At 36.5% G+C, this 12134-nt stretch overlaps 1 protein-coding gene across 2 annotated transcripts in view; it reads left to right on the forward strand.

Annotated features, from left to right (window-relative positions):
* The window catches only part of FOXJ3 (forkhead box J3), a 130857-nt gene that overhangs the window by 20157 nt on the left and 98566 nt on the right, over positions 1–12134 (forward strand). For both annotated transcript variants that reach the window (XM_082680869.1, XM_082680870.1), the window contains exon 2: positions 2179–2239. In XM_082680869.1, coding sequence (XP_082536995.1) covers positions 2196–2239 — 44 coding nt within the window. In that variant the 5' untranslated portion in view covers positions 2179–2195. The remainder of the gene's footprint in view (positions 1–2178; positions 2240–12134) is intronic.

Genomic DNA, 12134 nt, shown 5'->3' on the forward strand with positions numbered 1-12134 from the left:
GTTAGCTCTACGCACTTGGTGAGGAGTGGGCTGGGAGCCCAGGGATGTTTAGAGAAGTCATTCCTCATAGAAATCAAGAATTGAAAAGAAGTTTCCTGCTCTAACAAAGGAAAAGAAAGCCATTCTTAGATAAAGGACTGTGCCATTTTATCAAGATAGGAAATACATTAAAAAAAGATAATTCAGTTTTAGACATAGTAAATTTGGGATTTCGGGAGGGAATGTTAGATATTTATGTTCGGAGATCAGGAGTTTGATCCCTGATAGAGATGTAGATTTGAGATTCATCTGCATTATAGGCGTTTGAAATACAAGAGTAGGTAAGTCACCCATAAAGTAAAAAACAGTAGAGAAAAGTGACTAGTAATTCCCGTATCTGAGGTCTTTGAGGTTTTGAGTCTGCCAGCTGATGTTTCAGCTGTATCTTACTCTTGAGTGGCTTGTTTCCTTCTGGTTTTGTGATTTTTGATTGTGAATTTATTTATTTTGGGACCTTATCCTTGAGAATTCTCCCAGGCCTAGATCAAAGGCAGATTCCCCACTAAAAAAAGAGAGGATTTTCATTTCCTTCTGTCAAGTTTGGGTGGGAGACATTACCATTCTAGGACTACCCTAAACAAAATTCTAAGTATGAAGCTTTTTAAACCATAATCTAGGTGAGGGTCAGCTTCTGGTTGTGAGTGTCTGAGGAGATACTGTTGAACTGCTCTCATAGCCCCCCAATCCCTCACCAGCACTCAGTGCCAAGGTTAAGTTTCCCTTGCAGTTCTCTTGGGTAACACCTGGACTTTGCCTCTTGTACCTTGAGCCCTAATAGGCCTTGGAATTGCAAGCTGAAATTCATAGGGTTTGGCAAAATGCCCTGAAGGTGAATGAAAGCTGGTTTCAGTACTCTGCATACATCTCTAGTTTCCCTCTTTCACTTAGTTTTTAGCCTTGATCATACTTTATTTTCTTTCAGGTTATTGATTAATATGTAAAGATTAAAAAAATTTATCCAGTGTTTGTTATTTCCAGTGGGCATGTTGATCAAGCTATCTATTCTGTTGTTCTAGCAGAAGTAAAGTGTCCATCTCTCTTCAGTGCATGCACGGGACAGTAAGATGCAGGGAATTCAGTCAGCCACTAAGTTAAAAGTTATAAACTTGGGACAACATCCAGTGGTTTGTTTGGCCCACATAGTATTTAGAAAATAAAAATCAGGAGATTTCAGATAAAATTTTGGGTATCTTGCTTCTCTTGAAAAATTAGAAGTTCTTAACGGTACTGGGCTTTCAATCCTGCTTAGCAACAATTGGCTAGAACTGGGAATAGCAGCTGATCTTTTCAGAGTGAACCTGTTTTCTTTAGTTGCAGGCACACAATCTCCATTTGTGCTGTGTATGCATATTTATACCCATTCCAGCTTCTCTCATTCATGTTACCTGTAGACACTTGTGGATCATCCTTGTGCCAGGTAGTAGTGCTAATAGACAGTTTCACATTTGTTTAGTGATTTGTTTAATTCTAATAACAAACCTGCAGTTTATCCCTGATGAATAAATAAAGTTACAGGTGGTATTATCCCCAAGTTACAGATGAAGAAATGGAGGTTCACTGAGGTTATATAAATTCTTCAAGGTCTCTTAGTGTCACAGCTAGAATTTGAACAAAGCTCCTTCTGTTCAATGCTATTCTTAACTTTTTTTTTTTTTTTTAAGCAGTGGAACTGTTCTTCAAATGAAGTTTTAGTGAAGTCCATTATGCAAAACCAACAAAGATAGCACTGCTTTGATTGAAGGGTAGATGGGATGGGAGACAATTATGTGGGGATGGGAACCTGCATGCTCAGCTCTTTGGTAGCCTTTAGGCACCTCTCTGGAATCCTTGGGATTCTACTAAACAGTTTGGACACTCTCTATCTGTAACTAAGCGTAATAACAGTTTGTTAAATTTTATGAGTTTTTAGCTCTTTTGGATGTTACAGTTATAGTGTGCCTATTTTTCTTGTGCTTCCTCGTATTGTCAGTCTTCCTCAGCGTAATGTCTTATTGCTTAACAGCATTTTTAAATTTTGTGGGTATGTGTTCAAATAATGGTGAATCTTTTAGCGTTCTATTTCTGTTTTAGAATGTTAGTGTGATTTATAGTTTAATTTATTTTGGAGCATCTGATAACTAACTCTCCTTTACTTTTCAGATTCTCTTTGTGGCCAGATGGGTTTGTATGGACAGGCTTGTCCATCTGTAACTTCATTAAGGTTAGTGCTCTTCTTTTTATTAGAACATGTAACATTTTAAAAGTTATGCTGGTCAAGTCATATTAGAATCAGTTTTACTGTAAGGTTCAAAATAAAATATGTAGTCTGTTTTGGTAAATAGTGCTATTTTGTGAGATTGGGACATATTTTTGCTTACAGAGATATTTGTGGTAGTGGGATTTGGATCTTAATCTCCACTTAGTGAATTTACATATGTTCTTGTACATGAAATAACAATTTTACTCTTCTTTGTTATTCCGTTTTTAAAAAAACACTAATCTTGTTTCTACTTATTTTAATTAGAAAATACATAGTAAATTTTTATTGCCTTTGTAGCAGATTATTAAATAAGACTAGATGGTAATTTAAATCTCTTTAAAGGATGATATAAATGTGATACCTAGATTATCCTCATTTACAATAAATAAGTAAAATGTAAAAAAATAGGAACTAAGTTGTATTCAACCCAGTGGTTTTAGATTTTTTCCAAGTTGCTAAATCCTTTCTATAAATTAAATCTTAAGTGAAAACCTGTGAATAAAGCAGATGAATGCCGGGCTTTTCTGCTTGCTTGGGCTTCCATTTTCTACCCCCACGGTTGCCCCTGAGGGATTACTCTAGTTCCCAGCACACAGTTTGAAAAAATAACCTAAATCTAATCTGTTAATTGGGATCTTTCAGACTAGAATATGAATTGTTGATGGCAGCACCTACCAGTTACATGTGGTGTTGTAGCTAGCTGTATCATTTATTTGTTCAGCATATTGAGCACCTAATATGTTGTCAGGAGCTATTCTAAATGCTGGGACTACAGTTGTGAACATAACAGATAAAAATCCTGTAATTATTGGGCTTACATTTTGGTGACGGGGTAATTAATAAAAAAGTAAGAAGTATATGTTAGATAGTGACAGTGTTAAGAGCTAAGATGAAGAATAAAATAGAGAATGGGAATAGGAAATATAGATAGGGTTATTTTAGATAGGGTAGCCAGGGAAAACTTTACTGAACAGGCGACATTTGAATGAAGACCTGAAAGAGTGATGGAATGAACCATATCTGGGTAGGTAGAAGATAAGCGTTCTGGGCAGAGGGGATTCAGGAGCTGCTGGGGCAGGAGACTTGCCTCGTTAGGTTGGAGGAGCAATGACGGAGGTCATTGTGGCTGGAACAGAGTAAGTGATGAAGAGAGGTGGAATTGACCAGCTTTGGAGGGCAGGAAAGAGAGAGAGGAGGGATACAAAATTATTAGAGCCATGAATGTGAAGTCAAGGAGTCCTTAGGCATGAAAGAAATTCTGGTGGTTCAGAATGCCACCAAAGAAAAATTAAAGTTGCCTTTTTAGTTTTTATATACTTGAATTTTTATGAGACTAAGGCTGGCTCTCCTTTCCTTCAGTAGGAGAGCTTTACTCCACATCCTTATGGCATTTCTTTCCCTGAGAATGCATCTTCCAGCTTATAATGGAAGTAGGTAGAGTGATTACTTTTCTATCTTGTTGGAGTCCATGTGCCCCCACCCCCACCTCCCAACAAGGGACACCTGTATAGTTTTGAAAAGAACTTAAAAAAAAAAAAAAAGACTTTAATCCCCAAAGCTGCTGTAGAACTAATTTCACTTGAGTCCTTTTGTTTAATGTGGTTGGAGGAATCATTTTACCCTTTTATTGAATATTTAAAACTTTAGATATGACCATATCAAGATATTTTTGCAGACTTTGATCTTCCACTGATCATAGAGTCCCTTAAAGATATTTTATTTGTGGGTTATGCCAAAACAGTCATATATTAAAGTCATTTACTGGGATTTTAAATCCCTTAATTTGAATAGTTATGTTTAGGTGAAGATTGTATATGACATTGGGTTAGGAATGATATATGCCTAACCTTTTTTGCTTGATAGAATTATATAATTGGAAGAGATGATGAAAGAGATGCCATGAATTATTTTATAACCTGCTCACTGTTATAATTCTAGTGTATAATATCCTAGAATCAAATTTTTGTGGATATACCTATAAGTTTAGCATTTAGTTAATAAACTGAGAAACTCTCTGGCATTTGAGTTGAGATATTTAGTATCCTTATATCCTAATCTTTCATTTTTTGTAATATTCTATATGGTCCTTCTGTGAAGCAGAGAATTCGCATTCTCAGATGTATGGGTAGAAGACCATTGTTTGTCATTGATTTTTCTAACTGAAAGCTAGCTTTGGTTTGATATAAGGAAAGGAAAAGAATAACTATTTTTTGGTAAAGGGAAGAGAAACTGGATTACTTAAAACCACAATAAATTTTAGTCTACTTTCCCATAGAGTCTTCCTCAAGCCAGAAACGACCTCCCAACTATACTATCCAAATAGAAGTAGAGCAGGAAGTCTTTTTTAAAAAAATTTTTAAAATTAATTCATTCATTTTTGGCTGCATTGGATCTTCGTTGCTGCATGCGGGCTTTGTCTGGTTGCTGCGAGCGGGGCCTGCTCTTTTTTGTGGTGTGCGGGCTTCTCGGTGCGGTGGCTTCTCGTTGCAGAGTATGAGCTCTAGGCGCGTGGGCTTCAGTAGTTGTGGCACGTGGGCTCAGTAGTTGTGGCTCACAGGCTGTAGAACACAGGCTCAGTAGTTGTGGCACACAGGCTTAGTTGCTCCGTGGCACGTGGGATCTTCCCGGACGAGGGCTCAAACCCGTGTCTCATGCATTGGCAGGCGGTTTCTTAACCACTGCGCCACCAGGGAACCCCAGGAAATCTCAAATCCGCTGACAAACATTGCTTGTTTGCCATAACTCTCTTTGTATATACTACCTTTATATCTTGTGTATGCCTGCATATACTACCTATATATCTAGAAAGTGGCTAGCCTCAAGACAGGAAAGCATTTGAGTTGGTGGAGAAGAACTGGACCGTGTGTCTAGGAATGAGAAAATGGGTAGGCAGGTGGGGGGTTGTAAACATAGGTGGGAGTGGAGTAGATGACTTATGTGAAGTGAAGATGGGGGGTGGAATGAAAGTATGTGACATTTTAAAAATTTGTTGGGTAGGAGAGGGTACTTAGTAAATGAATTAAATCTCTTCCTCTGCCCTTTAAATATTTAGGGTAAACAAGTTAAATATTGTTTTCTATAGATGATATTGGATCCTTGTTTAATCTGAACATGTTAAAATTATTTTTAAAAATTTACTTACTGTATTTTTATGATTAAAAAGTAATCTTAGGGCTTCCCTGGTGGCGCAGTGGTTGAGAGTCCGCCTGCCGATGCAGGGGACATGGGTTCGTGCCCTGGTCGGGGAAGATCCCACATGCCGCGGAGCAGCTAGGCCCGTGAGCCATGGCCGCTGAGCCTGCGCGTCTGAAGCCTGTGCTCCGCAACGGGAGAGGCCACAACAGTGAGAGGCCCGCATACCTCAAAAAAAAAAAAAAAAAAAAAAAGTTATGTTAACCCAATTATTGTAGAAAATGTGGGAAGACAGAGATAGCCCTTGTTAATGTTGTCTTATGTAATTTTATTCCAGTAGATGCTATGTGTGTTAGAAAAAGGCACCCCCCCCCAAATTTTCTTTAAAAGAATGGTTGCAAAAGATTTTGTAGTGATAGCTAAGTATACTCTTAATTTTAATCAAATTGCTCTTAATTATCATTTTGTTCTTCTTTAATTGCTAGTATGGGTAGAATTGCATTTTAACAAACGTTATTATGATAACATCATATACTATTACAGTATAATGAGACTGTTTTCTTTTATCAGTCGGGGTTCTATCAGGAGGCAGAAACCACACCAGTTATTTGAACAGAGACTTTAATAGAATCATTAACTAGATTTAAAGTTGTTAACTAGGTAACAGAAAGGATAAAAATAAAACTTGAAGTTATCATGGAGATAGGCACTTCTAGAAGCAGCTGTGAGCCCTAAGTGCTTGGGGACCAAAGGGAAAACCTAGAGACTTAGAGGAAGGGTCCTGTGGAAACAAAATTCAGATCTCCGAGGAGAAGGTACTACATGCTAGTGCTTGTGTCGAGCTCAGAATAGAAATCCCATAGATTTGAAACTCAGAACTCTGGGGAAGGGTGCTGGCTGGTGCTGGGGTCTTTGAGTGGGGTATGATTAAGCTAGTTCCATAAGTGTTAGAAAAACTGCAAACTTTATTCACTTACTACTGTGAGGGGGACCTTCTGCAGGGGTGAAGAAACCTTTGCTGGGGTAATGCTCTTATGAAGTCCAAAGAATAGACAGGAAGGCCCAAGTATCTTTTTTCTTCTCCAGGCTTGCAGTCCATCTTTAGTGCTTCCTCTTGGCAGAGCCTTATAGGAAGTCAGCTGGCAAAGTAGAAATGTGGTTTGCAGAGTCCCAGTTCCAGTGTCATTAAGGCAGATTGGGAAGAAGGGATGCGGGTTTGGAATTGAGGAGCAATAACTTAATAACTTGTTCCAGCAAATTACTAAGAAATATGGTATTAAAAAGTGTTTTCTTGGGACTTCCCTGGTGGTCCAGTGGTTAAGACTCTGCGCTCCCAATGCAGGGGGCCTAGGTTCAATCCCTGGTCAGGGAACTAGATCCCACATGCATGCCACAACAAAGATCCCACGTGCTGCAACTAAGACCCAGCGCAGCCAAATAAATAAAAATATTAAAAAAAAAGTTTTCTCAGATCTGTTTTGCAGCCAGTGTTTATGTGATTTTAGTAGGATACTTGCATGTTGCTAAAAATGCTAATTTTGTAAATCACATGAAATTATATTAAAAATTTATATAAGATTTGCAAGTATTCCTTGCAATCCGAATCTACTGCATTCGTATCCTGAGTTTGGATAGTAAGTCTGGATAGTGAATACTGGGTCATCTACATCTATTTAATTCCTGAGTTTTGGAAGGCAAGAGTGAGAGTTCAGATAATGATGGATACAGTTTCTGTCAGACAATAGAATCTTAAAAATTTAGCAGAATCCGGTTACTGAGTTTATATAAGATGGATTTGAATCCTGAGGTTACCTGCATTTTATTTCCAGGTATAGACTCAGTAATAGCAAAAGCTTACCAAAAAAGCAAAAGCTTTCCTTGAACATTTGCTTTATGTAGACAGGTAAACACATATATGTATATAACATATTTCTTTCACATATTATGGCATTAGACTGTTATAATTTGGTTTGATTAAAGCAAAATAAAATTTGATATTTCTTTGGACTTGTTAAATGGGGCCCTTTCTGCATTTCTGAATTGCCTAACATTTATGAGGATTGATTTTATGGTTCACATGTGTATTCGGCCTAGGATGCTGAGTTATCAGTAGTACTTTAAGTAGTTTCTGATCTTCTACCTGAGATCTCTTCCTTTTGTTATCTTTTTCTTTCTTTCTTGTTCACACTTATCTTTTCCTTTTTGTTACGCTTCTCCCTTAAAGATGCCTTTTATTATTGATCCAGTCTGTTTGTTTAGGATATGTTGGGGAACACATAGGGATTTTTAGCACCGGAGAAGATGGTGTGTTGTGTCCCAAGTGAATTTCCTGTCCATCTGTTTTCTCATTTCCCTCCATTTGATATTGATAACCTGCTATTTAGAATGACCAGAGGAGGGTAGATTTATTTTAAGGCGTCTTGCTGTCTTGTTTCTAGTAGCAGACTTGTTATTGTTAAGGCAGCTCTGGTATTTAGTCTTAGAATTGGGTAGATGCAGGTTCAGACCTCTGCTGCGTATTATTCATATGATCATGGGTAAGTTACTTCACTTTTCCTGGTTTTGCTGTAATAGGGATGTTAATGTTTACCTCCTTGGCCTGTTAGGATTCATGGGATAAACTATATATTGATTACATAAAGCATCTGGCATATTTGCATTTTCCTATAGTAGAAAGCAAAAGGGATAATTGTTTTTAGAATAAAAGAGGACATATTTGGGGACTCCCCTGGCAGTCCAGTGGTTAAGACTTCGCCTTCCAGTGCAGGGGGTTCGGGTTCATCCCTGGTTGGGGAGCTAAGACCCCACTTGCCTCGGGGCCAAAAAACGCAAAACATAAAAAAGAGAAACAGTATTGTAACAAATTCAATGAAAAAGACTTAAAAAAGAAAAAGAAAAAAGGACATGTTTGTATTCTTTGCTCTCAGCTCAAGAACATGGGGTAGAAGACGATTTCTTTTTCCCCTTCTTTCTATTTCCCCTTTACCCTAAATTCTTATTTTTAAAAATTAAAACAATTTTTTTTTTTATTGAAGTATTGTTGATTTACAGTGTTGTTAGTTTCTGGTGTACAGCAAAGTGATTCAGTTATACGTACACATATATATGTATATTTTTCAGATTTTTTTCCATTATAGGTTATTACAAGATATTGAATATAGTTCCCTGTGCTATACAGTAGGACCTTGTTGTTTATGTTTTACATATGGTAGTGTGTATCTGTTAATCCCAGGTTCCTAATTTATCCCTCCCCTTCCCCCCTCAGGTAACCATAAGTTTGTTTTCTATGTCTGTGAGTCTGTTTCTGTTTTGTTAAATACGTTTTGTGTGATTTTTTTAGATTCTACATATAAGTGATATCAAATGATATTTGCCTTTCTGTCTGGCTTAATTCATTTATTTTGATAATCTCTAGTATGATAATCTACATTCTTAGATTCTAGAGTATCTACCAGTAGCATTCAGGTTTGCAACTGACCTCAGGCTAAGGATGTTGCTGACATTTAATACTACATTTTTATCATATTTATAATTAATATAGTTATATGCTTTTAAGTCAGTCCCACACAGTGGCAGAAATAACTTTCATTATCATGCCGTAGTTCATCATTGTTATATTTATCAAACTTTTTTTATAATTGATAAAATCTATTAATTTGCATGTTTAATTCTGACATGTTCCAATTAAATGAAGAGTAATGAGAAACCGTCTTAATTTTGACCATTACAGAGACTTTTTCTAAAATGTATTTTGAACTTTTTGTCTTATCTTCTAAGGCTTACTGTCTCATATGGTAGCCGCTAGCCTCATGTGGCTGTTTAAATCTAAAAAAAATCAGTTCCTCAGTCACACTAGCCACATTTTAAGTGCTTGGTTAGCTACACATGGCTACTGACTGTCATATTGGATAACACACAAACATTTCCATTGTTGTAGAAAAGTTCTGTTGGACAGTGCTGGTCTAGAGCATCCTAAATGTAATTTAATCTTTAAGCTGACTTATTGGGCTTCCATTTCTGAACATAAGGTATTGAAGAGTACCAGTGACTAGTCACTGACTTAAGGACATATTATAAAAGTTACTTATGGGACTAAATATTGACTTGGATAACTAGCTTTATGGTGTTCTTACTAATATATTAGACCAGGCATTATTTAAGCATTTTATGGTATATTAATTAAATTTCCCCTAACAACCCTATGAGGTTGGTGTTATGATTATTTTCATTTCACAAATGAGGAAACAGAGGTAAAAAAGTTCAGCAACTCAAGGACATGCAATGAATAAGGGACGGAGCTGGGATTCATACAGAGGTCTTGCTCCAGTGCCCATGCACTAAATTCTGCCTCTTGGCTGTCAGTATTTATCAAAATTTGAGGCTTTTTCTTTTTTTTTTTAAATTTGTTTTATTTTTGGCTGCATTGGGTTTTTGTTGCCGCGCACAGGCTTTCTCTAGTTGCGGCGAGTGGGGGCTGCCCTTCGTTGTGGTGCAAGGGCTTCTCATTGCGATGGCTTCTCTTGTTGCGGAGCACGGGCTCTAGGCACGCGGACTTCAGTAGTTGTGGCTCATGGACTCTACACATATTTTTAAAAACTAAGTATAAGAAGTATTAATAGCAGATTCTGTCTGGGTTTTTAAATAATATCTGCAAAGATGGCTTTGAGTGTTCTTGTATCAAAGGGACTCTTGTTTATTAGCTTTCCAGCTACTCAAGAGACATAGAGATTCCAATAGATAGAGTGAGATTAAATGCAAAATACGGTACTTACTTGATGACAGAATGTAGTTCAGTGGTTAATGTCCAAAAATATTTATTTTTCCTCCTTAAATTGTACAGTAAAATATTTTTAAGATAAGAATTACATTTATGGCATAAAGATGTCTTTTGACCATATGATCCCTAAGTTTTAGCCTGAACGGAGTTCTAACTATGAGTATGGCTTGTATGAATTTAGAATACAGCTTTATGACTCTAAGATTATATATTTGAGTAATAGAGTAATTTGGAGAGAATCTAGAGAAGAGCAGTAACTATATTATGGTTCTTAAATCAGATCCTGTTGGAGTTCTGGACTTCAAACTTTTGAGAAGGAACCTAAATGGTGTTAATATTGTAAAATATGTGAAGCATCGTTGTGAAGAGAACTCTGACCAGTTCTCACTTTCCAGGATAGAATTTAAAGAAATTTTCTTCTCTGTAGCAAGGGAGATACATAGATTAGTCTGTTAAAATTTATTATTATTTTAAACAAAATGAATTATTGTATACATTTGGTGAACTTTTCTTCCCTTGGAGTTAAAGAATATTGTTGGTTTCCAAAATAGGTAATAGCAGGGCTTTTAAAAATGACATAGTGAGGTTCTTTTTCATCTCTGATTTTATGATAAATAGCTCTGAAACCACAGTTCTGTTTACAAATGACAGTTGTCTCACTAAATCCCTCAAGTTTTTGCATAAGCTGTGTTGTGAATATTTTTGGAATCTTAGGGGTGAAACAAAAGTTGTGAAAGTCAAGAGTTTTGAAATGTGAACTTCTATTTGTGTATTGGATTCTCTATCCTAAATTATGATTCTTCTTCCTATATTTTCACTTCAAACCAATGAGGATTTTTTGGGCTTGTCCTTTAAAAAGATCATTGCTCATAGGAAATTTAAAGGCTCAGTTATTCATACCTTAGGGGTGATTAGTTTGATGCTGTCCACTTTCTTCCTAAATAGAGCAGAGATCAACTGCTTTGAAAAGGTTAGAGTTTTTCCTGGAGAAGAGCAAGTAATTAATTTTGGAGTTTATAATACCAACTTTAGGGGCCAATCTTGGAGGCTTATGGCAGTGTGAGATGGGAGAGCCAAGGTATAGAAGAAGGTACTTAGAAGTATGCCAGATATAAGCTATGTGTATTGAAATTTTATTAGGAACAAGCTGGTCCTACACCAGGAAAATGGAAAAACTTATTTATTTTCCTTGTTACACTTCTGTCTCTCTGCTGCAGAATATCCAACTGGGGCTTTTATACTCTTAGAAATTTGATTTATAGAACTCCTTTATAGAATAGGTAGGATTTTGTGGGCTGCTTCAGGAATCATCATCATAGAATCTTATTTCTGTGGGAAAAGTGTATGTTCAATTTTCATATGCAATCTACAAACAAAATTTAAAAGCACAGTCTTTTCTGGATCTTTTCTTTAGAGTAAATAATGAATGAGGGGCTCATTTCCATTGAGGTTGATAAATGATTATTGTGTGATTTAGGGCATGTAAGTCTAAAACCACTGAGTAAGAGTGACAGTCATTTAAAATTTAGAAAATTCTGAAGAGTAAGAATTTGATAGGAATAATAGCTAACATTTATTGAATGCTTATTTACTGTGTGTTAGAAACTCTTCTTAGTGCTTTGTACATATAACTCATTTAATCCTCACAACAATCCTTTGGGGTGGGTACTGCTTTTAATCCTCACCTTACACATGAGGAAACTGAGGTATAGAGAGGCTAATTTACTTGTTTAAGGTCACATAGCTAAAAGTGGAAGAGCTTAGATTCCAATCCAGGCAGTCTTGCTCCAGAGCCTGTGTTCTTAATCACCATATCTTTTCTAATGTAGGACATTGACTGTGTTATTTTCCTGAAATTGAACTAAGAGTAGAAACTTTGGCTTTGCCGGTGTATGATAACTAATTTTGAAAAATAACAGCGGCTACTTTTGCTTGGAAATAGCTTAA

The sequence above is a fragment of the Grampus griseus genome, assembly GCF_964374135.1.
Source record: "Grampus griseus genome assembly, chromosome: 1".
Lineage (NCBI taxonomy): Eukaryota > Metazoa > Chordata > Mammalia > Artiodactyla > Delphinidae > Grampus > Grampus griseus.